Source organism: Streptopelia decaocto, assembly GCF_964273445.1.
Source record: "Streptopelia decaocto genome assembly, chromosome: 2".
NCBI lineage: Eukaryota > Metazoa > Chordata > Aves > Columbiformes > Columbidae > Streptopelia > Streptopelia decaocto.
Window position 1 is genome coordinate 35,383,495 of NC_138655.1, and position 27,414 is coordinate 35,410,908.

The 27,414-nt window shown below is 38.1% G+C and overlaps 2 protein-coding genes across 8 annotated transcripts in view; one reads left to right on the forward strand and one right to left on the reverse strand.

Annotated features, from left to right (window-relative positions):
• SLCO5A1 (solute carrier organic anion transporter family member 5A1) overlaps positions 1-13,291 on the forward strand; it is a 78,406-nt gene extending 65,115 nt beyond the window's left edge. The window contains exons 8-10 of the mRNA XM_082046954.1: positions 1,448-1,689; positions 3,641-3,705; positions 4,937-13,291. Of these exons, the coding sequence (XP_081903080.1) occupies positions 1,448-1,689; positions 3,641-3,705; positions 4,937-5,382 (753 nt within the window). The 3' untranslated portion in view covers positions 5,383-13,291. The remainder of the gene's footprint in view (positions 1-1,447; positions 1,690-3,640; positions 3,706-4,936) is intronic.
• Positions 13,292-15,379: 2,088 nt separating this feature from the next.
• The window catches only part of SULF1 (sulfatase 1), a gene marked incomplete at its 5' end in the record, with an annotated part of 122,412 nt that continues 110,377 nt past the window's right edge, over positions 15,380-27,414 (reverse strand). For 6 of the 7 annotated variants that reach the window (XM_082044194.1, XM_082044195.1, XM_082044197.1 and 3 more), the window contains 8 exons: positions 17,618-17,787; positions 22,336-22,369; positions 23,265-23,388; positions 23,495-23,637; positions 25,940-26,112; positions 26,589-26,654; positions 27,074-27,168; positions 27,254-27,350. In XM_082044194.1, coding sequence (XP_081900320.1) covers positions 17,757-17,787; positions 22,336-22,369; positions 23,265-23,388; positions 23,495-23,637; positions 25,940-26,112; positions 26,589-26,654; positions 27,074-27,168; positions 27,254-27,350 — 763 coding nt within the window. In that variant the 3' untranslated portion in view covers positions 17,618-17,756. Of the gene's footprint in view, positions 17,788-22,335; positions 22,370-23,264; positions 23,389-23,494; positions 23,638-25,939; positions 26,113-26,588; positions 26,655-27,073; positions 27,169-27,253; positions 27,351-27,414 lie in introns of all 7 variants that reach the window. The other variant, XM_082044200.1, reaches the window with a different exon arrangement.

A 27,414-nucleotide genomic window follows, 5' to 3' on the forward strand; every position in this document is an offset into this window, starting at 1 on the left:
CCCACGACGTGGGGAAATGAGTTTAATTCATTACCAATCAAATCAGAGTAGGATAATGAGAAATAAAACCAAACCTTACACCTTCCCTCCACTCCTCTCTTCTTCCTGGGCTTAACTTTACTCCTGGTTTCTCTGCCACCTCCCCCTGACTGGCAGAACAGGATGGGGAATGGGAGGTTATGGTCAGTTCACCCCATGTTGTCTCTGCTGCTCTTTCCTCCTCATTGCATAACTACTTTGAGGATAAATGACTCCTTTTTCAAAGAGTTAAGCTATAATGATGAGTATGACAGAAAAATCCATATGAAATACGAGCCATTCTGTCTTTGTAGTGGTATATGTTTAGTGTGAGGAAAAAAATACCTGGAGCCATATTTTGAAAATAGGAGGTAAAGTACTGGATGAATCAATAGATTATTAAGAACTTCAGCTAAATCCCGTGGAAAAAAAAGTGAGGCTATGTCATAACACGAACACATACAGAGTTATACACTAAAGTTGACGAGCAACTCTAATTTAGATATTTTGTGTTGTTCCAAGTGCTTAAATTTGCAACCTTAAGATGGCCTTGTAATGAAACATCTGTGCATGTGTGGTCCTAGGTTTTATAAATGCGAACCTCGAAACCAAAAACTCCTTCCTGTAACATCACATGTGCCCTGACATGTTTCCCCTCTCACGCTGGAGTATTCTGATCTACCACACACCTTAGAATAGATGAAAACATAGTAGGATAAATGTGATGAGAGTCTGTTTCTGATCTGGCTTCTCCTCACCTTGCTCAAATCATAGTCCCCTTTGCCTATGATACGTTATCAGTCTCTTCATCCTAATTTTAGCCCCTTTGTCCATTCCGGAATCCCTCATTTCCTTCAGTCTCACTTTTTAAGTCTCTGCTTTCTCCTTATTCTCTGATTTTGCTCCTGTACGCATCCCATCCACATCCACATCCAACTAGAAGATCCTGGGCTCCAAGCATGAAGTGCAGCTTGTTTCTCTTTAGCTGAATCTGGGAAGACCTCCATCAAGGTGGTAGAAGACACTTCCTGCAGATGAATGCTGACATTCTGCCAAATTCCAAAATATGGCATTGTCAGTGCCACTTAAAGAGTGTTTCCTCACAGTTTTTGTAATACAGTAGAAACAATCTTTCTCTTCAGCCTCCCTGTAAGAAGTGATTGAATTCTTTTGGCAGAATTTTCCAGAAATATTCCAGATTTTTTTCTAAACTCAGCCTAAACAGTAGAAGTCATAAGTAACTGAAAGGTAGTCTCACCACGGAAGTCCTGGCCAGCTTTAAAAATACTTGGGGTGGTAACCTTGCTTGTGCTTGGGGAAATGATGCTAGAGGTTGAGAAGTACCATGGGACTGTTGTATCACATCTCTGCTCAATGTCTTTCTTGCATGGGTTTTTCACATAGAAATGTTCTTTTTCGCTCTCTCCAGGTAAGAAATTACACAGAATGTGCCTGTGTGCAGAGTCGCCAGGTGATCACTCCACCGACGGTGGGTCAGCGCAGTCAGCTCCGGCTGGTTATTGTCAAAACCTACCTGAATGAGAACGGCTATGCTGTTTCTGGGAAGTGTGATCGAACCTGCAACACGCTTATCCCCTTCCTGATATTTCTCTTCATTGTTACGCTTATAACAGCATGTGCCCAGCCGTCAGCAATCATAGTGACACTCAGGTGAGAACTCAGTTATGTTGTTTTTGCTGTGCGTGCTGTCACCAGCACCTGTGTCAGAAGAGGCTGGAGCAATGCAGCCAAACTCCTTCAGGCTTCTGTGTCCTTAAAAAGTGAATAGAACAGGGCTGACATAGATAGGGTGGAACTTGGTTCTATTAAGAATATGTAACATAATAATCTGCTTTATGAAACGTGAAGTGCCCAGCAATTTCCAGGTAGCTATAAAGATAGAACAAGTAAAAGCATCATGTAAGAAAATTATTATTTCTGAAGAAATTTTCAGCCTTCTTAGAGCAATGGTTTGGATTTTCAAATGCAAATGAAAAAGGTTAGTATTTAAAATTGTCCTTTTCTCTTTCCTAAAACTGTTCATTCCTGCCACATGCCTGGTTTTCACTCTCCTCTTTTTATCTTCACAATAATTTTGAACTTCTCCTGTAATAGCATTGTTGTCACCATTGGTCATTTATGGATAGGAACAACACAGTCTTTGTAGGGAAGTGTCATGTAGCCTTAGAAAACATGAGGCAGATCAAGATTTGGCTTTTTTCTCCTTAGGCTCAGCTGTGAACACAGCTCTGAAACCCTCTGGCAGGCACCTGTGTCTCATCCCCAGCAACGAAGAGCACTCTCTTGCTGTAATTTTCTTAGCTTAAGTGGCTGAGGTTTAAGCAGGAGCCTGCTGCTGACACATGGAGGACTGTGCCGTGTCCTGTGGTGGAATTTGTCTTCCAGTTTACTTTTCCAAAAAATCTAAAAATGGGTGCAAGGATCGCTGTTTGGACTGTAAACCCAAGTGCTTGGGTGTGGGCACCTCAGCCTTTTAGTTGCTCATGAAGCCTTAGCTCAACTACTGTGTGCATAGCGCCATAATGATTTGGAGACTTCTGACCTTATTCCTTCTGCCTCCAGGTTTCCCACCTGTACAATAATGATAAAAAAAACCCCATTGTAATTGCACTGCAATTATGCAAAGGTAAACTTCAATCAATGAACATTAATATTGCAGTGAGCCTCACAATAGTGAAGTGCATAAGGGGCATCTCCAGCAGGATTTTGTAATGTTTAATAAAGAAAGTATGCCCCACACATATGAATCCCAAACCATATATTGTGCACAATGCATCAGTCCAGGATTTGTGGGCCAAGTCGGTTCTCCAGTTTCTCAGTTTCTGAGGTTTTGCTTGACTTCAAAACCTTGATTTTACAGCTGTACCCCTTTGTCTACAGTCTTTTTGTGTGTTTTTATCTTATATTTCAATGTCATTAGAAACTGTATATCTTAATTTGAGACCTTTAGGTTAAGATTTTAGAATATTTTTTTTAAATCAGAAGAAACTTTATGGTTTACTAAAATTGTAGTTACATTGTGAAATATACTTTGTATTTAGTCTTATGAAAGTTTGACATTTTCTCTTTGAAACCAATGGAAGAAATGTTGTATTACTTGCATTAGACTGTTTAGATGTTTCTATTGATATTTTCCCTAAAGTAGCTCCAAAGTGCTTATGCTACACAGAGATCTGTTAAATTCAGAAGCTGAGTCCAGCTTTCAGCAATTTAATTCTCCATTAATTGCAATTTGTCTAAAAATATTAAGAAAATAAAGAAATACATTATATGAAATAATAGGAAGCTTGATGAGATGCCATAAACATTTTGGATGGATCCTCTAGATTGCCTTAATGGGTTTGGATCAAATTCTTCAGGCCTTTCACAGGTAAAGAAAGATTAAAAGGTGTGATTGAGATTTTGATTAAATAGGGACAGGAAGGTCTGGCTGTATTTTTTTCCTATCAATAGGAGTTAACAATATTAGTAGCTAAATGAAAGAAATTTAGACAAAGGTGTTTTATAGCTCAGAAAAAAGCCAGGAGGTAGAACCAGAAGATACTACAGTGATTACCTGTTATGACTGTTTCTTCAGAGGAGTTTTCTTTCTGCCTGCCAGGTCTGTGGAAGATGGGGAGCGGCCCTTTGCACTAGGAATGCAGTTTGTTTTATTACGAACTCTTGGTAAGTCTTAGAGTTACTCAGCATTTCCATACAGGCTCACCATATTCAGCTTAAATGTACCATAAGAGTACTAAAATTCCATAGATCTGCAGCTTATTGCCTGACTAATTGTATTAGGAATAGCTTCTGAAGATGTTGTAGCTGAGAATGTATTTAATTTTCTTTTTTTTTTTTTCCAACTTTCTTGAACTTTTTTTTTGTCCTAGAAAGAGCTATTTTTACATTCAAATTTTATTTAAAAATCAATAGTTACTAAATATTATTTTATAAGATTTTTTCTTTTTTTGAAACAGATTTTTATTGCTTTCAGCACTAACAATAGCTCTTTGCATTTTTAAAATAAGAACCAATTGTTACTTAATGTCTAATTTCAAATGTTTCAAAACAAAAATGGTACAGGTTAGAAGTCTTTGTTCCACTAAGTAGTTTCTTTCAAGCTCTTGAACTTCTAAAATCCTGCCTATAAAGAACACTCCAGGTGTTCAGCTACTATGAAACATAGGACAAGAGCAAGCGAGGACTATTGGGAGAGAACAAGAGGAGAAGCCTATATAGCTGCCTCTGGAAGTTTTCTCTACGGAAGGATGTTTCTGGCTTGTGTTAAAGGTGTTGTGTTTCTGCAGAAAGCAGGAGTATTCAATGGGCTGGCTGCATTTTTAGGAGCATTAGAAGTTAAAATCTATTTCTGAGGAAGATTTATTCAAAAGAAAATTTAGAATTTTAGTGGTCTCACCATTTCCATCCATCTTCAGTAAGAGAAATGTTTTGCCATCCTTGGGGCTTCTTCTCCATAATCTAAAGAAGCAACCCCTGGCCTTTCCCAATTCATGAGCACTGAATGTTCAGCAAATAACTCCCTGGAGATAACATTGTATCCTCTCCTGTATTTTATTTCCCAAGAGCAACATTGGGTTTTCTCTTGGTGCACACATAGTTCAAGAAGAGCTGTCTGGGGACGGCGGATTGAAGCAGTACCTGTTGTAAGGTGCTGTTGCATTGTCTTCTTTGCTGGAGTTCTTTCCCATTTGTGGTACATTTCGTGGGTGGGATAAGTAGTGTTGGTGGGAAGATCGGCTGACCAGTTTTCCATGTTTTATATTTCATGTGAGAACAGCTGAGTGGAAATCTAAAAAATTCTCAGCCTACACTCTTTAGCTAAGGTATATAGTTTCTTTAGAAGTTTTCCACTATATCCTAACACATATTATTTCTGTTGCTATTTTTATTTCAGCTTACATTCCCACTCCAATTTATTTTGGGGCTGTTATTGACACCACGTGCATGCTTTGGCAACAGGATTGTGGCGTACAAGGATCTTGCTGGGAATACGATGTCACCTCATTTCGTTTTGTCTACTTTGGGTTGGCAGCTGCTCTCAAGTTCGTGGGATTCTTTTTTATTTTCCTGGCCTGGTATTCCATTAAGTGTAAAGAAGAGCAGCTGCAGAGACGGAGATGGAGGGCTTCACCGGTGAACACTGTGAGTGAGATGGTTGGCCAGGCTGGACCCCAACAAAACTATGCACGGACTAGATCCTGCCCTACCTTCAGTTCCCAAGGAGACATCAGTGTGGCACAAGGAATGAACTGCGTAGCACAAACATACCCTGGCCCTTTATCAGAAGCAATAAATTCCTCAAATGAAAATGCATTGGAAGAAGTCACTGCTGAGATATAGACTCCTAGCTTGGTAATGTAATATTTAGTTTTGTTGGTTGACTTAATTATGGCGCCTTGTAAAACACCTGTGCCTTCTATTTTTAATCTAAATGTAACACGTGATAAAACCAACAAAGCTTAATGCAAACAACTATAGTATGCTCCTGAGGGCTGGATACCTCAGACCAACCCAAGTTCTTATTTCTCCCTTCCCAACAATGGAGTTTTAAAAATTGTGTTTGTAATTATTTCAGATGTGTCCATTAAATGTCTATGCTCTGATCTATCAGTGTAAGGGTGAGGTATTGTGAACAGCAGAAATCAGTGGAAGAGTGACAAAAACTCATATTGTTGATGTCTAGACGTCACAAAAATGCTTAAATGTATCGTCAACTTCATATCCGCAAATTGTATTTTTAAGAGATGAGTAATTACTGTGAGTTCTGCTACAAAGCACAACTGAACTTGTTTAAACTATGCAACTTAGTTTGATTATTTCATGTGCCACAAATTAAGTTTAAAGTTAGCTTTTAAAGACATTACTGCAACTGAATTTGAAAGGGGCTATTTTCAGACATAAGCATTAAATTTAAAAAGAACATAAGGTTTAAAGTACTGTTAACATGTTAAGCCATACAAAATTTATGCATCAGGTAGTGTTTGCAAATGTTGAGTTGTAATATCTTATCCTGTCAAAATGTGCATTAATTTTCATTTGATGGGATGTAGTCATTCTTCACAAAGTACACACACTAGGAAAGTATAATGCTTGGAGTAAAAAACTTCAGTATTAATTTACAATAACATTAAGATGTAGGAATCATACACATGTACCAGAGCAGATATGTGCGTATTTCTATAGTGATACAGGCAGTTATTCTGGTGGGTGCTACTAGCACCAAATCCATACTTTTCCTGAAGAAGAAAATAACCAGTTATAGCCTGATGGGAGGAACTTGGCTGTCCAGAAATCCATGCCAGTGTAGTGCAGCTTCAGTGAAAAGATCTGGAGGGAGTGCTGATGGCCCCATTTTGTGTCAGAGCGGCCGCCTGGGACCCAGTGAGCCCCTTGCAGCCAGAGCAGGTGTGGGGCTGGCGCTGGCACCGCTGGCTGCCCATGGCTGGGGTTGGCAGAGGGACCCTCCAAGGGGGCTGCCAGCAGCCTGCCTGGCGCTGTGCGGGGTACGAGGCTTTTCCCTCTGCTCCTGGCACCGCCGGGCTGCTGTACTCCCCGCCACCGAGGACAGCTGGGGAGGGAGTGCTGGGTCAGACCCTATGTCCCTCTCATTTCTGCCCCACTTCTGCCTCTCCTGCTGCCTGGGGTTGCACAGGATGGTGGGACCGGTCTAGGAGGTCCCAGCTGTGTGGTTTGTGACTCATGTGGCTGTCTTTCCTTTTCTCAGCTTCATTGAAAGCTTCTGTGCAGGCAAAGGGCAAGTCATCTCTCTTTTGCCATTCCAGGGGAATAGCTAAGAATAGAAATTGTCTGCAAGCATGGACCCATGGGATGTGATGTGGCCTTTGCTTATTCCAAATTACTGTAGTGTGTTTTCTCCCCAGGAGATGCTGAGACTTTCTAATCAAATGTACTTGGCATTTCATTTCTTGCTCTGGAGGCTTTGTAGTGCCATGCTTATGATATACTAATGATGTCTCAAAGGGCAGAGAATGATTTCAGGTGGACACTAAGAATTAAAAATTGTATTTTGCCCTGCAGGGAAAGACTTAGAAGTTTAGGAAATTAAAAGTACTCTTTTAAGAGGACTCAGTGATAGTCAGGTTTGAATTTTGCCGTTTAGAGAGCTTGCATGAAAATAAATAGGAAAGAACAGAACCTCTACATATTTTTGAAAATAAGTATTCCTGGTTTAATTTTTAAGTTGATCAAACATTATGTGAAATCACGTCCTTGAAATTAAAGGCAGTACCTCCTTGGCATCCATCGAGTTGTCCCGGGAAGAGCAGATTTCCTTGTCCTCCTTTGCTGGCTGCCTTCTCTCATCTCCTGGCTCTCCTTGATCAGCACATAGGACTAACCCACAGGGCTGGTTCCTCTGCTTGAAAGGGTGACTGCTTATTTCAGAATGTCTCAGTCCATTTACGTGGCTTGTAATGATGCCCACTCTTTCCGTCTGCAAACTCAGATGCTTCTACCCCAAACTACAATGAAGAGTAATACAGTTTTCATCACTGTCTGCTATTCTATACATATTAAGAGCTTTTTGGGGTCAAGTCTGAGGATTTTATTGTTCTCTCATGCGTCCACAAGGCACAACATACTCTCAGTCAGCATGTGCCGCCTGAGATGTTAGCTTCTACACTCCTCACCCCAAGGAATAAATTTCCTCGGCTCACAGGTATTGGGTATATTTTTTTTCACCATAGGAGATCAGGATAGATAATAGAAGTATGTCCTTTTGCTCAGGTGTCAAATGCTTCTTGCACCAGGAATTTCCTGCCCTGGTGAAAATTGAGGCAAAGTAGTAGGACAAAGAGTAATTGAAACCCATCACCCACCATTTTAATCACTCGCCCATTTTAATCAGCATAGGATGAGGTTGAAGAGCAACAATCATTTTGAATACCTCAGAAGCAGAGCATTTAGGGAATTGTAAAAGGCTGGAGATAAATCATCTATCCTGATCTACTCTGTTTGATGCCTCTTGTGTGCTTCTGTTCCATGTGAATAACAAGGGAGAGCAGATCAGGCTTGTAGGACTGTCTGGAGCTGTCACTGGTGGCAGAGAATAAGAATGATGGAAGTGACACATCTGCAGCTGCTGCAGCTTCTGAACTGATTTCAAGGTAATTTGGAGCTTGTTGGAATGGAGACCACCTGTTTTTTAGGCAATCCTGACACTTCGACTTTCAAAAACATTTTTTGAAGTGTTTGAGAAATTGGAATGTAGAGGGAAAGATGTTCACTTTGGAAATGCTGAGAAAGCCTTGTTTACATTATTTTGTGTTTAAAAATATGTGCAAACCAAAAAGTAATTCCTTACCTTTCGAACTTTTCTTTAGTGTTTTTGGATATAGATAATTTTCACAATATGAATACATTTCTACAAAATCACTCAATTAAATCAGCATCCTCTGAAAGAAAGAAAACCCCAAATCTGGCCTGTTTTGGACTGATTCCCAAAGAAGTCTTTATTGTAAGATATAACAGTCTAAACTAAGCCAATAAAGGCATGCAGGGGAAACACATTAACTTCCGACATTGTCAACATTGACTGAAGTATGGACTGGGACCTGCTGAACAAAAGCTATTTTCTGAGGTTGTCGTTGCTGAAGGAAGCAGCATCATCAGAGAAATTGTATGCATCCCCAGCAGTACTCATGATCGACAGGTGGTGCTAAACTGACTCACAAGAATTAAGAAGGAGCTTTATTACCCACTGAAGGTGGCCATGCTGTCTTCCTATTGTGAAATCCTCTGACCATAGAATATAAAATTCTGTTAACTTGTAATTTCTGTCACCTTCACCCCAAACACTAAAGTTTCACACAGAATCACAGAATCGACTGGGTTGGAAAAGACCTCAGAGATCATCGAGTCCAACCCTTGGTCCAACTCTAGTCCATTTACTAGATCATGGCACTAAGTGCCATGTCCAATCTCAGTTTAAAAACCTCCAGGGACGGCGAGTCCACCACCTCCCTGGGCAGGCCATTCCAATGCCTGACCACTCTCTCTGTAAAGAATTTCTTTCTAATATCCAGCCTAAATTTCCCCTGGCAGACTTTAAGCCCATGCCCCCTTGTCCTATTGCTAACTGCCTGGGAGAAGAGACCAATCCCCACCTACCTTCAGGTAGTTATAGAGAGTGATGAGGTCACCTCTAAGTTTGCTTAGCAGTGAGCACAAGAAGATGTGAAGCAGGAGTCCTGCTCGCCCACAGGCTGCTATCGGCAGCAAACCCACATCATCTACCTGCAGTTCACTAGCCAGGGATAATATGGAGCAATGACGCCCCACAATTAGCTGCAAGTCCACCAAGTGCCATCATACCATCACAGGGACAGACAGAAATTGCTCCTCTTCCACTGCTTATTCCTGATTTAGAGTGAAGGACATGAGAGAAGCAGCCCAAATATATGGACTTGAGTGAACAGGTAATTTTGCCTGTTTAGCCTCCCATTCATCCCTGTTTCCTCAAAAAGGGGAAAACTTCAGAAAAGGCATAGCTATGACCTTGAGTGCTTGTGAGTGCAGCACCCTCAGGAGATGGTTTGTAGAGCTCAGGAGATGCAGTCTCAGCTGGAATATCTGGAGTGTGGGACTCTGTATTTCTAGGCAAAAGCCCTGTGGTTTTGGTTCCCCTTATTCCCCATGAGCATACTGGATATAACATGGTATGGTTTGGAACTGGTGGCATTTTATGCCCTGTCAGTACAGTGTGAGCAGCTAAAAGAAATTTGTTGAATATTATGGTGCAATTTATATTTAATTTGAAACTTTCAGTTCTTTGACCATCCCCTTTAAAAGGGGATGTAATAACATACAGTTCCTCAGAACCTGCTGTTCTGTAAGTGAAGTAGGGATACAAGTCTCCTCCTAGATGTTATAAGTTTGAAAGCCTGAATAGCTACAAAATCATGAGAGTAGTTTTCTCAAAAATTTGTTTTCTTCTTTTTTTTAATATACCTTATTAATTCGTAGCATTCACCATTCATTATGGCTCTGATCCAGCAAAAAAATATGTAAGTAAATTTATATACTTAAGTAATGTACTTAAAAGTAACACATATATGTAAGTATTGGACTGCATCCCATCTGCATTCAAAAAAGGGTTCCTTTACACAAAGAGTAATTTCTGTGCTGAATTTTTTCCCTATGGATTCAGTGATCATTGTAACCAGAATAGCACTTGACTACTCCCCTGTGGCATCCACATGTTGCTGCTTACATATTTGTCGATGGAGGAAAGCTTTCATTTTCAAATATAATTAAAATACAAAATATTTTGTGGACATGCTTAAGCCATTCACTTATTTTATGAATTTCTGTGTGGAAATCTGTTTTTTATGTGGGGAGAGACATTAAATAAGGGCTTCTTTCTGACCTTAAAGCCAATAAAACACATTAAGTAATGCTGTAAGTTCAGGTTGTGCCCTTTCACAGAATTTGGACCTAGAAAATCAGATGACAAATTTTTGGTATCCCACAAAACTGGAGCAAATCACTAACTGCTCTCTGTAAATCCAGACTGGATGGCTGGGGGAGGGGTCAGCATCTTCTGTACTGTTCTGGCGGGTTTTTCCCCCAAATGCCTGAATTATTGCTGCCTTACTGCACTTCCTGTGTGTAATGCCGCAGCTCTTCGTGGTGTTATATTGACATAAAACTGATGTTACATAGGTATAAAGTGTCTTAGTGTTATTTTGAAGCCAGATTCTCAGCCTCATCAGTCCCATGATCAGGCTGAAGAACTGGGCCGGTTCCTCGGTCTGGACATAAACAAGCTGGTGCTTTAGCAAGCATGTGTGAGCTAAGTGATATCAAGTCCTTGTTTAGATTTTATACTGCTCACTGGTTCCTACTACTCTTTTGGGAGATCAAAGACCAAATATTTGCTAAGCAAGTCCATCTTTTTCTGTTTTCTCAGTTATGTGACTTTTATAATGGCATAGCAGATGCCACGCTGCGGTGTCTGGGCTCCCCCAGCTGAAGCCACCCAGCTGTGGTTGCTTTCCAGGGGATTAGAATACCTGGTAATGGAGATTTACCTGGACTGCAATCTGCATCGGCATTGCATTGGTCAGAGTGTCTGCCCCTTGTAGATTAAACCTGTATCAACACATTTTAGTTTCCTCACATATTGGATTTGATTTTATAGACATTTTTATCCTTTAGAGTTGTTAGAAGCTGAACAGTCGGCGTCATGGTGGTAGATTCATTCTTTGGTATAGAATTAGGGCATTCTTTTTTTCTTATAAGATCCTGTTTCATAGATAGCAATTCAAAAAGGTTACGTGTAGTGTTGCAGAGTAGAGATGCGGAGCTTTCAGTGTGGGGTCTAGAGATGGCAAGAGTTCACATGATTATTCTTCTTTACATCAAACATCACTAATACGTTATTATGTGGCCAAAGGTTTGAAAGCCTACCTGATCCTCAGGAAAGAAATTTTCCTTATCCTTTCCACAGAATATATCATGTAAATTAAGGAGGACAGCTAACTCTATCCATACCCCATAGCCATATCCATTACATTTACTAGAGTTAATAACTGTAGTTTTTAGCAATCTTCCCCCACCCTAGACCTCCAGATACGCTATTTTCTTTTGACTTAATGCAGCCTTCTAAACAGAGACTTAGCTCTGCAAGTTCAAAGTAGTTCCAAACTTTTCTTGGTTTCGAGCATTATGAAATAGATACTTATTTATTCAGGTTCCATTCTACTCTTCCAATTATTACGTTATCCATTGTGTGTACTGTGTTTTCTATTTTTTTTCTGTCTCAAACCAGTTATCCCGATGTTATCCTGTAACAACATTTTGTTCATAATATAGAACAGGTGAAAAGCTGTGGAATTCATGAAGGGCTACAAAAACATTGTTCACCTTGAGGAAGGGTGAGCCAGCTTGATAATCTTTGGACAAATGACTAAACAACACTGTGGTGCTAATAGGTACTGAGGTATTTTATGATTTACACTATGACTCAAATGACATACTCAAGGCATGTCAATGATGCAACTGCATGTGTTTTTGTTCTGGAAGTCTGGACTGCTCCAGCAAAGACAGTGTTTGTTATTCCTGATGGGCCAATTCCTACCTAACTCTTCTGTGGGAAAGTAATCTCAGGAGGCAGTATAGGATTTGTCCCAGTGCTAACACCTAAGGTAAAAGCTATACAGACCACAGAAATCTTATGTTATGCTATAACATGTTACTTTATTTAGTGGCTTTGCTTAAGCAGAGGCTGAAAATAAATTCTATAGTAATGACAAGAAACAAAACACTGGGCTAAATTGTGGGACTCCTTAACTGAGCAACATTAGTAAACTGAGGATTCAGATCTGAAATATTAATGTTCTTCCATGGAACACCAGAAAGAGAGGGGTAGAATAAGAGCAGGTTCTAGCTCTAGCAATGGAAAAAGGCCAAATCTGGTCAACTTTAAAGCGAGCTATGATTTAAAACAGTGTTTTGGTTTTAAGATCTTGAAGACAAAATTTTTCCCTTCCATTTTGAACTCTGAAAGGTAATTATTTTGTGTTATTGTGCCTGGACTGCTCATACAGAGAAGGCGTCTCTGTCCTAAATAGAATTAAGAGGTACACCTCTGACTGATAGGTCAGAAATTGAACCTCTTTAAAAAAGGTACATTTGGAAACATGGAAGGAAATTTCAAAACAAACAAAAAAAAGTACAAAATCATCCTGAACAGAGTTTCTGTACAAAGAAAAAAGAATTTTAAGTGAATGTGATCCATGGTTGAGTGAAGCCTTTCCTCAGAGAAGACCTGTTTTCCCCAGTTGAGCAAATGGGAGTTCTGCCCTGGGCTGCAGTACGTATTGCTACCAAATGATTGAAGCAGAACAGCAACAGAATAGTCTGGGTAGTATGTTAGGAGCATGGAGTGGGCACACTGCCTGTAAATGTTTAGTTTTTAAAAAACTCATTATTGAGCAAATGTGTAGAGTATTAAGAAAATTTGTAGAGTATGTCTGACCATATGAGTGTGTGGGTGCTGTGCTGTGGTAAAAAGAGACTAATTGGTTTATGCAGTTTGTTTTGCATACTTTAGGCTCCTGTATGGGGTTTTTTAATTGATATTTATTTCTCAGCAGAGCTTAGAATAATTTTAAAGCTGTGTAACACATCATTTAATGAAATCTATTGTCAGCATCTGTTGTAAACATGTGTTTACAAAACAAACTCTTGAATACTTGATATTTGAAAATAAAATATAGCATATCAAGTGTGTTTTATTTCTGACCAAAAAAAGTGACAAAAATGATACGTGAGTTGCTGTGCAGTCATTCTGGATCAAGTAACCAAGTATTCAGTCTTTCAGTGTGTAGTCAGACAAAACCAAATATTTCCACTGAATTCAGTGACCACTGAATAATTGATCGTGCAGAAATAAACTGTAAAATTCCATAGTTTCCTCTAGCACTAAATTTGATTGATATTAGTTATATGGTAAGAAATACAAATTTGTTTGAAATATATGTTGATAGTTGGAAAAAATACATGGGGTACAAGTCTCTGTGCACCTGTGTAGCTCAGTAGAAGAGAACTGGGGCATGAACCCAAGGACTGGAGGCCAGAGGTCATCACTGCTTAGTGCTTTGTCCACTCTTTGGCTCTGGTTTGGACCACACCAACAAGTGCCTTAAAAAATATTCCTGTCCAGCTCCAGGCCCTCTTCAGAAAGTACATAACTATGTGCTGCCTTTCAGAAAGGCCACACCTGCCGTTATTTTGCGGATCAGAAAAAGCCAAGAAGGTCCTCCCCTTGCCTGCTGTAAGGAGTGCTTTCCCATGGAGTCCGATTTAGGCGTTTGGTTTCCTCCTGAGCCTGCAACTGCCTGAAGCCTGTAAGAGCTTCCTGACAGTCACACCATGCACTGCTCATGGACTCGACTGCCTCAGCTACGGGACAAGATACTGTCCAGAAAGAAGTGCAAAACATAGTGGCATAGCATCACACTGCTTAGGCCACCTGCTTAAGGATATGACAGATTTGGCCTCTTTCTTTTGGTCTGCTTTTATATTTGATGCATGTTTCCAGAGAGCAAGGATCAGAGCTTATTGCTCCCTGTACCTCTTAGCTACAGATTGAGTCTCTTTTATTTTTTTTTCCCTTCCACACTCCTGTAAAAGAGCTATAAAGAAGGCTCTCACCTAGTTTAGAAGATATGGCACTGTCTAAGCTTCTGATAGAAGACAAGACACTGTCCTGGAAGAAAGAAGGTTGATCACTTTCCAGCTGAGGAAGATGTGATCTCTTCCATTCCCTGAGTATTTTAAACTCTCAGACAAGAAGGAAAGACAAGTGGGGTGAAATGGTGGAGCACTCTATTGCACCATTCCCTTCTCTATCTCTACCCACATGTTAAGAGAGGAGAAAGCATTTTGCTTGACTCTTTCAAATAAATGTACTTTCAAACAATAAAGGACACGTGGTTGGTACTGGACAATTCCCGGCACAAAGATATGAGTGAGGTAGTTGTATGAGACCTTGCTTCAGCTTGCCTTTGTCCTTAAAGTTCTCACAAACTTGCTGGCTCAGCCTGCTCAGCACCCTGTTTTGAAACACATCCTGTGTTTGCCAGCCTCCTTTCCGGGAGTAGACATCTCTCAGGGGACTACCTAGCATTGAAATGACTGATTTTTGAACACTTAGATTAACCATTGATCCCCTGTCCCGATTCCCACAAACATCACCTATAACTTCATGTCTGCAGGCACATCAGTGTCCAAGGACTGTGTAGAAGAAAGAAGAGTTCAAGAAGCACAGCTTCAGAGGCTGATTTGAGCTTGTGAAGGTAATCTTATTCACAGGCCATCAAAGAAACACAGAGTGCAAGTAAGGGAGAGTTTACCTTGAAACCTAAATTCCCTTTTCTGAAGACTCTTGTGCGAGGAGACACTTCTCCTGACTAGAGATCTGTGGTCCAGTTAAGCCCTGTGTGTCTGGCCTCCTGTGCTTTGCTGTCACAGAGAGAACTTTGCGGGGTGGAGGGACAGAGGCAAAGCATGGGATGGCACTGTGTGACATTGCTTTACTTCTGGGAACCGCTGGTTGTGCAGCTCGGTGCATTGACTTCAAGGAAGAAAGGATCGGATAAACTGAGAATTAAAAAAACCCCAAAATACAGCATGTCTTAAAAATATATCTGATTCACAGTCTCCAAGAATAATTTATAACTAACAGAATGTAGAGTGTTATTTAGTTACCCATTGCTTGAGTGTGGATGGATTCTTAAAACTGAAACTAGTAACATATTTTTAAAATAAATCTTAATTAGGAGGAAAAGTGGATCATCCGGACTTCTCTGAAGCAGGTAAAGTAAAACACTTTTTATTTCAAGAAATATTGCTTCTAGACTTTCCCGAAGCCAGAATTGTTCTATAAAAGTATCACAGAAATATTATACAAGATTTAAAAACACAGTCTGTATCCCAGTAACTTAAAACCTATGTACAAATAGCATCATTCATTACCATAAATACGTTTTTCTATCAATCAGCCCATGACACATACATCAGATAGAGAGCTAGTAATTTTAACATATGTACAGGGTCCATCAAAAAGACTGCTTCTTAAAATTATTGAAATCACACTAAAAGAATCTCCTTTTTAAAAAGTTTCAACTTAAAATACAATGCAATGAATGTAAATTTAACCTGCAGTGCTTGCAATAGCCAAAAAATACTCACTACATTAAATAACATGTAACAGAAAGGAAATGCGCCCATGAATTGGACACTGTGGAATTACATCTGTTTGAGGTAATTCTCTTTTGTTGTTGTTGTGCTAATTATTTAGAAATTTATTACAAAAGCAAGGGAAGATATTGATTTTTGAGTAACAGAGATTTTCAAAGTCATTTTTGTATTATACTTTATAAAATTTAATATTTGGTAAAGTTCAAGAAAATTTAGAATACAACAACAAAAAATATCTAAACTACTATTCTTTACCTCGTGTGCCTTCTGTATCTAAATGTAAATCTAATGTGATTTTATCATTCCCTTTCACGCCTGTTCAAAAGAAAAAGAATTTAAATCTCAAAATGATAACAATTCTTTCAAGATATTGTTCAAGATAATAAAAATCAGATGTGGTGACAAAAGCATATATGTACTGATGTAAACCTTTCTACCAGTATCAGAAAAAAAAAAAGTCAAAAAACCTCTTGAATTTTTAATACTGACAATATCAACATATAGGGAAATAATCCAATTTAAACAAATCCTCCTACAGTTAACAATCATTAGCCATACCTTTCTCAGAGTAAATTTAATTAAATCAAAGTAACAAAAACATGCAATATTTTTTCTAAAATAATATCCAAAGTGTCTGTTTCCATAATCCATACTGATTACCTCTTCCCTGCCAATCTGTTTGTTGGTTTCACAATTACATGAGACAATGAGCAAATTTTGAACATGTAAAGTATTAGATTCATAAATGGCATGGCATACAGATTTTAGAAGTGCATTTCACTCAAAAGCATGACATTAGGAATTTCCAGTGGTTAAAATAATTTGTGAAAAAGACATTATGAACACAGATTGGGTGGAATGAAACATTCATTCAATCTGGTATCATTTGGAAATAGTGAAAGTAACTTGAACATTCTCTTCAAAGAAGTAATTTTTAGCTTTCAGAGAATGTGCTACTGCATTTGGAAGTTAACACTGTTTCTTTTCACCAAAACCTGCAAATCTTGTTTCCTAGTGGGGAGAATTACTGTGAAATTATGTTCGTGTGAATAAAACAAATGCGCACAGAGACAAATTATGAACTGGGCTCAATTTAGCTGCAAAACGTATTTACAATAAACATGGAATGTCACTTGTCATAATTACCTTTATTAGTTTGCTAACAAGAAAAAGGAGACTTGTTTAATGGTTGACAACTTGATTAATCCAAGGAGAGTGGAGCTGAGGCACTGCCTTCTACGTTTAGGATTTGTGAATTTTCCCCTGCAAGACTCTGTTCTGTTTTTTTCAAGAAAGTTCCTGTTTTCTGGATACTGATAGATGAATCTCTAATGGAGACATTTACAGCCTGATGAATGAGGGGTTCATCGGACCTCACAGGAAGATATATTTGATCCTCAAATATATCTTCCACAGCATCACTGTCCTCATGAGTCTCTTTTTGAGGAATGCTGATGGGTTGTAGCATGAAGCTATGCCGGGACCCCAACTCTACCAAACCGTTTCCACTGAAATCCATATCAAAACGGTCCGATTCTTTATCTTCTATTGATTTTTCAGCTTGGGGATTATTTCTCCAGTGTGCGTCATTCAAACTGCTTTTCTCAGGAATATCATTGTTTAATTCAAGTTTCCTTTCCTGGCTTAAAGTCACCATGCTCAAAGTGAGGGCTGTGAAGTCTGTTGGCACAATAAGCTGCAACTCTTCTGCAGGCAGGCCACTTGATTCTTCAGCAGAAGTCATTTCCACCAAGGTAAGCGGTGTGGATGATTTGTCCCCGTTGCTTCGAGCAGTGTTAGCCTTGTCTGTTTGATTTTGCTGGTAGTAACTGTTCAGCAGTGCAAACATTCTATCTACATCCTTCAAGTAATTAGTCCAGTCAGCCAGACTAAGTCTATAGTTGTATCTGTATTCATATACACTTTCATTCACACTGTACAAGTCTTCCAGTCCTTGCCAATTGATGTCGCCTGTGAAACTGGGCAGGTTAGCCTTCCCATCCATCCCATAACTGTCCTCTGTTGAAAGAAAGAATAAAGCCTAATGGTGAACACCAGTTTAAAAGTGCAAGCAAAGCTTCCACATATGTTTCTACTCCAACTCGCCTGAAAGCATCACTATTCATAACATATGTAGCTCAATGTGTAAGACGCTTCACATCTTCTGTCATCATGTTAACGATTCTGGCCTCGGGAGTGTTCAGAGCTCCTGCTGAACACACAGCAAGAAACTCTGTGTCTTCTACCACATCTTTGGACTGCATAGAAAAGATCAAGGTCTGGTCTAATGAGGCTTTGTGATGACAGCCAGAGATAAATCTTCCCTCTGATATTTCAAGGCAGGAAAGGTGTTTCAATACATGAATAATCAATTGGCCTTTCCTGAACATTCCACCAAAATATGTGATTTGAGAACAGCAGTTAAGTATAAAAGATGGGACCAAATCTGAAAACCACTAATGACCTGAATTTCAACAACACCCAGAGGAATTTGGTTTCTTAGTATCTCAAGACATATGGTCTACAAACCAACCAGCCACATTTTATTTAATAAATGATAGCCAAAGGTAATATTTTATTTATTTTGTAAACATTCATTTTAATTTACCTGGAGCAATTAGGAGAAATAAAAGCTGTAAAAACTTGGTGTGAATGAATTTATAGGACTGCACCACTCTGTAAAATGCTGTTAAAATATACATATAGAACCCCCTAAAGGTCTTCCATTTTTTTTATTAAATTTTAAAAAAGCTTTCAAAGAATATGTCTAACACCTTGCCAAGTAAATTTGAATAAAAGGCTTAAGTATGAATCTATATGTAGCAATGGAGCTGCATTTTATATTGATCATAGCCAGAGAAAGCAAAGACATGTATGAAACCCATTTCCAAAAGATTTTTAAAAGTCACTACAGTGACTATAGTGACTCAGATTATCAAATGTAATGTGAAATTTTATACTGACAAGTAACACTGAACATCACTGTTCCATTTAATTCACTGCCCAGATTATGTTCAGATTTTATCAACCAAGCAGACTAAAAGGAAAAACTAATCAGGTAATCAAAAAGTCTGTCAGGGAAAGTGGTAAATTTATCTTTACTGATATGACTTATTCTCTTTATGAAAACTGTACAGGCAGGTAGGCTAGTAAAAATTACCTTGGAAATTCAAGTGTCTGCAGTCCAACAGTGTGAACTGAGCACAAATGTTTATCTATACTGAGCACTTAATTCCATCAGTGGGCTCCATTAATTTGTTTGCATTTTAACTTGCCCTTTCTCATTGAACAAGTAAAACAGAACATACGATTTGTATCTATCATAACTTATATTTACTTCTTTACCAGATTGGGATTTCACAGTGGAAAGAATTTCCCCAATATATAGTCTGTGATATAGGAAATCAGAAAAACACCATCATGGTCAGAAAAAAACTTGGTATTTTCTTATGATTTGGGACCTTATTCTACTCCCACCAAAGTGAGGCCACTTCCCATACTTGGAAACACCTGAATCTTTGATCTTAATTGATACTTCTTCACTTAATACAACAGCTTTAAATTTTACGGTGTAAAATGAATATATATATATATATATATTTTAAGCAAGTTCGAGAACTGTTTGTTTGGCAAACTCCCTTTCACGGGAATCAACATAAGCTTTATGGATCTGATAGCACAGCTATGACAAGGAGTTGCTTTTTTCTTTCCCTAAAGTAGACAAGAGAATTGTGGCATGGCCACATAAGAACCATCTTTGTAAATCAAATTATGGATAATTTGTTTCCTGAAACAAAAAATAATTAAATACTGTAGAGGTTTCAAGAAAGAAGTCTTACTATTCCAGCACTTAGAGGCATCAAGGGGCCTAGAAAGCAGTTTTGAGGAATTTGGTAACCAAACCCTCTAAGTGCAAATGTGATGATGTTTAAATTTTGCTCTGTTATTATCTGCAGTTTGCTGTATTCCTACAAAACAGCTCAAAGAATGTCAGAGCTACACAGTCCTTCTATGTTTTCCCCTCTAAATGTGGCACTGTTTCTGCAGTCGCAGAGGAGTTTCACAGCTGGGAAGGCACTGGGAATTGTTTCATCCTCTTCATGTCAAGCAGAAAAAAAATAACTTGTTTAAACACGTGGGACAGAGGTGACTTTCATTCATACATGTTAAACAAATAGAAAAGGAAAGTTTTAAGTTCCTAGAGCTGGTTGTATGTTGGTTGACTGAGCGAGTCACCTCACAGCTTAATTCCACAAGTTAGCAGTAAGCATGAAAAGTTTCCTGCTGAAATCAAAGCATAGAGCAGGAAGGAGAGAGGAAAGAAGAGGTTTTCCCCTGTAAGAAATCTCATTACAAATAGGTGTGAAAGGGGAAAGATCAGATGAGTTGTGGTTGAGTAACAGCATGGCAGTGGTTTCCTCGATCAATATTTTGAAATCTCCCATCTATGTCATAGACCCAAAAGAGAGAAAAATGTTGCTAAATGTTTACAGTAAAACATCTCTCAATTTTTAAAAATCAAGAATTGGCTGTTTCACTCTCCAATTATCATGCCCTGGAGTCCCATGATGCCATCTGTGGCTGCATTATACCATACTGTGTTTCCTTACAGGCCCGTTATCTCAATATGGTGCTTGTAACACCTGTAGCACTGTACTAACTCAGGGCATTTTGAACTGGAAACAGGTCTGAGTGCATGAACTACAACATCTGAAGGAAGCCTAAGGACTAATTCAGATGACTTAGCAGCATAGGGCTTGGTTTCTCTGCAGGCATCAAGAAAATGATCATCTAAGAGATTGCTTTAGTGATTCCTGATAAATGTTTTTTGTTCATTTGTTTGTTTGTTTGTTTCAGCAAAGAAAATCAGTTTCCACCACGATGGGGCTTGAACCGAAGTGTTGAACCCAGGCATCCGTGTGTATTGAGAAAGGGGGTGTCTGGAATGTAATAGCACAGAGCAAGATTACTTCTATTGTACTACACCTGCTATTTACCCCAGTAGCATTAGTTACTGACTTGGTATCAGAAGTTTAATTGTATTCTTTACTAAAGAGTGCAGCAAAACATAATTTCAAAATTAATCCTGTGTGATCTACTCTTTCATGCAATCCTACAATCCAAAAAAGCAATTTCTGTTAGATCTGTAGTTAAAATGAGAAATGCTTCCAAGGATATATTCTAATGAAAGACTTAAAAGCATAATTACAGGAATTATTTTTTATCACTGTAGTAACCAATTCCCACCAGGCTGCAATGAGCAATTCAAACAACCGGGATATAACCAAACAAAAGCTTATAATTTTTCTAAATCCCAAAACTCAAGTGAGAAAATAGAAAATTGGCTGCAAGGAAAAAGTAGCTGCTTAAACTGGAGATCTATAAAACACTGAAAGACATTATTTTAATGGTTCCTTAGATACTGGGAGCTAACGACATGGTTCTTTTCAGAAGATCCTGTGAAAAAAGTGTTTATGTAGACTTGTATACTCCTGGGACGCAGGTTACATCTCAGGTAAACAATGTATATCAGGAGCTAATCCACCAAAGCTCATAGAGAAGAAAATGTATAAAACTGATATACTGTGTAAAGGTATCAAGTCTAAATATGACACCTGACAGACTTCAATCAGTTTTTTACCCCGAGTACAAGTATTACTCCATGAACAGCAAGTGCAGTACTGTTAAGACATTAGTTTTTTTAGTCTTTTTTAGGCTTTTGCTTTACGTTTGACAGGTTCCTCCACCAGGAGGAACTGGGTTCTGCACAATAAACATGGAGGTAAGGTAAGTACACTTGCAAACAGATATATATATATATGCTTGTAAACACTAGTCTTTCATGTATTCCTCAGGTTCAAGCAGCAGGTGTGAAAAACCTCACTAGTGCCTTTCCTCAGTTCAAATCTTACAGTCTTTTAAAGAATTTTTTTTCATGCATGTGTGACCTGGTCTGAAAGCATCAGCCTCCCTGCCCAAAGGGTCCTCAGCTTTTTGGCATAGTTACACTGACCCATCTCCTGCTGGATTCTGAGCCCATGCTGCTCACACTGAGCACTGCTTTTGTCTAAAGCAGCATTTGCCAACTCTTCCTAAAGCCAGTGAGAAGATTTCACTTTACTTCCACAGGTTTGATTAGGCTCTTTGGACACATATTCTTCAGAAAGCTTTTTAAGCACATTTGCTTTATGTTTAAAAAAGCAGCTGGACAGACTTCCCAAATAAAACCAGAAAAAAGCCCCCAAGCATCCAAAATCAACCCAACAACAGGAAAACAACCCAAAAGAGGTGCTTCTTTTTGTGTCATTTTCCCTGTGTAAACATCTAAGAAATACAGGCATGGAATATGAGCTGTATGAAGTCTCTCTATGACAATGAGCTACATTAAATGCAGAATGGTAGATCTAAAAAACAATGGCCAGTTTCAGTGTAGAGCAGTTAGAAAATGCATGCATCAAAAGCTATGCTGTGTGCGACATGGCGGGATACAGGCATTAGTTGAAATGGACTGGAGTCATGCAATTATTTGGAAAGAAGCTGCTGAGGAGAATAAAAAAGTGTGGATACCTGTGTGGATCATAGCTTCCTCCATCTTTATTTCCTGATATAGGAAAATACAAGAGTAACTTTTGTTAGTGTTTAGAACTTGTAAAACCATTCACAATGTAGTTTTCCATGCACAGCATCTAATTCCTAAAAAGAAATGTACTGTGTTAAATGAAGGCAGAGCTGCAGTCCAACAAAGATTTCCTGGAAGTTTTATATAAAAGAAAGGAAAAACCACAGTTTTTCAAAAATAATAAAACCCCCAAACAATTAGATATTGTAAAAAAAAGAGAAACATTTGTAGGTGACGAAAGAGATACAAAGATGCAGCAACACAAAATATGTAGAAAGAAATATTCCTGAAAAAAAAAAAAAAATCAAAATATTCAATCAATCACATTTAAGTGCAAAGAATTCCAGAGTAATGAAGTATAAATACCAGCTATTTTTGTACTCAAAGACTCTTGTAAAGAAATACTGCTTTACTCAAAAGCAGAGGGGATTACTGCTTTTTAGATGTTCGCAATGTTAAGTCTGAGTTGTGCTGTAGAGCCTGAGATTGTTGGTATAAACAAACAGCAATTGGAATAAACACAGGATTTAACACCTCACCTGCTACTGGGAGGCAAAACTAACCCAATAAATGTTGCAACAGAGAAGAGTTATGACTATGAAGATCTGCATGTGATTGTTATTGATTAGCTCAAATAATAACCTTTCTGTGGCATTTCTGTCAAATCTTGTCATTTGCCATCAATATCTACCTAGAATAACCTGTGCAAACTTGCAAAGCAGCTTTCTGGTCATGCAGTTGTGATGGTGTATGTGGATCATTCCAAACTATCCAGAGCAACACTTTGGAGAGTATCAATTCATGGATACAATTAGTACTTAAGCAGATGAAAAAAAAAAAAAAAAGAAGGAAATAAACAATTCTATTTTTCTTGTACCTGTTTCAAGTCCCTTTGGCCTTGGATTGCACTGCTTAAAGCCTTGACAACTTCGCAGTTCCATTAGCTGTATATGTAACTGATTCAAAATGCCTCTTTCCACTGTATGTACTGTATTTGTCAGCTAAGAAAAAGAGGAATTGAGGGAAAAAAAATCTTGTTAACAGAAACAAAAAAAAACGCTAGAGGAATCTGGTGAATGACATTTTGTAACAAGGAAAAAGGTTTACCTGATATGGATCAGTGTTCATATCAAAATATTCCAAGAAGCCAGTTGCAAATTCACAAAAGAGAAAATTGTGGGTGTCATTAACTGTTCGCAAACACCAGTAAGTGTTGTTATTTGAGCTTGTGCAAGCACAGAAAGAGCCCACTGTAATTAAAGAAACAAGTTATTAGTTTTCAGTGAAAAATAATATGCTTGTTTCTTCTATTAGTGAAACTTCTATAAGTTTTCATGTACTTAAATTTTAGATAAATTAAAAAAAAATCTATTTGAACAATCTTAGATTCTCATTTAAAAGAGAATAAATGTTGTTAACATGTAGTTTTCACAAACATACATTTAACAGAAGCAGAATATACTGTTAATGAGGCACATTCTGAGTTATATATGGTTTATTGGGACTGAGCAGAATTCAGACTTTACAAACAAACAGCACAAATCCTGATCTTTAAGATTTGTATACAGGATACCTTGGAATTGCTTACTATATAGAAGGACATAATTTCCCCCAACAGTAAATAACCATAACCTAGTAAATCCTCTGAGATGCAAGTATAACAGAAAACTACAGAATTGTGAGCACTTCAGAGGAAGGTCAAATTGCTCATTGATATCTTAAGTGAGATGGAAATGGTACAGCAGTCAAGAAGAGGTGGCTTTGCAAGCCAGCATCTTGCCTGGCACCTTGAATGCCAGAAAGATGGAAGAAACAAGGTGAGAAGGACGACCAATGGATGATCCTATGCCTCGCTTTAAGCAGCTCTCCCTTACTGCTTGAGTTTTTCATTTAACTATTAAGTGCAACCTCTCATTTCCTTTATTTGATACCCAAATAAGAGGGAAATTGAAGCACTCCATCAGGCCTTTGTAGGATGATCCCAAGCAGTTTAACAGGATTACATCTTGTTTTCACTTTCAATCTGGGTAAACCCAAAGCAGGCTTCCACTCCAGACTGAAGACACCTGGATTCAGGTGTCAGTGCTGGGAACAGCCACAGAGGAGATCTGAGTGTATCTTGTTTAATCATGTTCTGCCAGAGGAAAAAAGCTATAAGAAAGATATCTCTCTTAATTTTCAAACAAACTGCTAACAAAGTTTTGCTGTAGAAAAACTTCTCTTTAATTCCAATACTGAAATATTAATATTGTCTTAGATTTTTATTTAGGTTTGCTATTAGTACTGTGACTGGTTGTAACAGTATCAGTGTTTTGAAAAAAATTCATAAAAATAGTAATGGTATTGAACCTTTTTACTTGTGTAACGTGAATCAACACATTAGCTCACCTTTAAGTTATGGACTGCATCGAAGCAACCTTTTAAGATCCCTTCCAACTTAAACTATTTAATGATTCTATGACATTTTTTTACGCCGTGACTGTTGCTGAAGCATTGCCAGAATGCTCAGCAATATGAAAAAACTTTTCATAACTGTTTGTTACTCCACAGTTAAAAATTTATAAGCCAATTTGTTTGTTGTTGTTGTTAAAACAAAAATCATGCATATGACTACTTAAGGAATATCTTAAAATGCAGAAAGCATATTAGCAAAAGTTCTAGTGTAATCAGAACAGATTATCACTAGGAGACAACTTCTTTCTCCACATGAATAATAATTATTAACAAATTTTCTGCTTGAAGTCAAATACATTGTAATTTAATCATCATTTGATCTTGAATTTTTTGAAAGTAAATTTAAATCACTTTTTTCCCTCTACCACCAAAGATGAGAAAGGTATTGTTTTGTTAATGTTGAACACTGAGAAATGTTGAAGCATATCTCAATAGGTTGTTTATCTATATACCCTGAAGTTTAAAGAAACATAAAATATTTTCTAGCTCTAATATTTTGTTCTTATACGCCAGGGGAGCATTCCACAGTTGTGATTTTTAAATTCTTTTAGAATATTAAAAAATGGGAATAATGGAAAGAATTCATAAGGGATAGTATCTATATTTTCTTCATGATAAGGCCAGTGATTTGTGATACACTTTGAAATCAAAATGATAAAATTAATGTAAAATTTTTATGTGCTGAAGTTTGTGACAATATTGAAGGTCAGGTCCCCAAAAGGATTCGTGACAATCGGAAAAATATTGCTATTATTAATAACCTGAAACCCAATTAAAATTCCTATGAAATATTTGGTCATCTGAATCTTCAAGACATGACACAGATCTCAGTGGTTGGTTATGAAAGTCTATGTTTAGAGGCCAGCTCTCCTTTTTGTTTCTGTAGTGTTTAGCATCAACCCTCTTGTGATATTTTTGTGTAAATAAGAAGTGCCACAATTACAGGCATACTTAAGTAATAGTCTTCCATCGTACTTCAAAAAAAATGGCAGCAACAGCATTACTAAGTGCCAGTTCTTCAAAATAACTCCCTGATCGCATGAAGTGGAAACTCCGGAAAAAAGCAGAGGATAATCTGCACATGGAGGTGAGACTTACAGTTCCAGAATGGTGCTGTTTGCCAGTGATTGTTGTCGTGGGTGAAACATGTCAGCCCAGGAAGGCTACACTCATCTCCTTTCTTCTGGCGCTTTTTCCCCTTCCTTTCCTTCTTCCTTCTTCGGTTCTCTTTGAACAGCTGCAGTTTGCCATCCACCTCCTGTGCTGCTTCTCTGTTCAGAAAGAAAGTTGGGCATGGCTGACAGAGAACAGTCTTTATTTGGTTAACAACAGCATTAGCAGTTTTTGCATCTTTCTGGCTTTTTTAAAGATGAGAATATGTCCCTCTCCTAGCTCAGCTTCCACGGCAGCTGTTATGACAAATTGTTCTCCTCAGCAAGCATGAGAAATAACCCACTGTTGCATTTCAGTGTAACTGAATCTTTTTAACAATCATGAGGTCAATCAGCTTCTGAAATTATTAATTTCATCCATTTTATTTCAGTAGGTTTTAGAAATATTATGCATAGAGTTTCATAAGTCTGTACAAAACTAGTGAAGCTTTCTTGTGAGAAGTTGCTATGTGTGACATTTTCTTCCTCTAGACTCCTCCCTCCCCCTCTCCACAAAAAATCCAGACCCCCAAAATTATATTTCTCCAGTCACCAAAAAAAGAGTTGAGAGAGTTAGAGGATAATAACAGTCTTACTTGAAGGGATGAAGATGGCTTTTCAGTTTCTCTTGGGCCTTTACCCCTTTCTCTTTGTTGTAATAGCTACAGGGAAAATTATTAGGAATTATCAAGTCATTAAATGATTTTCCACACAAAACCAAACCAGAAACATAACATCCTTCACATTTTCTTAAAGAACTATATGGAATGAATTACAATTTTCATTTCATTTAAAGAAGCTATATCTGTGTGAATGATCTTATACTACATTAAAGCAAAACTGCAGCTGGGTTCAAATATATTTGTAAAATACAAACATACTTAATCTTAAAATTTTTACATTTGTCTCTTTTGATTCACAGTAGTTCCTACTCTTACAAGTGATCTAATTAAAATGAGTGCCTAAAGTGGTTATAAATATCAATAAAGCTTATGTGCTTTCTTTTCCATCTCAAAAAACCTGGGAAAGATAAGCCTTAGCAATCGGTGTAACTTTCAGTGTTGAGTATCACCTTTCTTACCTCTGTTTACTACAGTCACATTCATCTGGTTTTCTTCTTTTTAGGTGTCCTCTGACTTCCCTCAAATTCTTAATTTTGTCTTGGAGAGCTTCGATCTGCAGAGAATATTTCCAAGTTAGAATTATTCTTTGAAAAGGTAGCAGTGCAAAGACTTCAATCAGATATTAGAATACCTCTTACCTCCTTATCAATGTAAGCCTTGTGGTCCTTCCAGGCTCTGGCAGATTGGTACAGTTCTCTCTCACAGTGAATAGTGTCATTTGGAAGAATAAAACATCTGTAGACATGAGTTTAATAAACAGAAAGTCAGTGGTTTCCCCATTTCCTACCTCCTTTTTTAT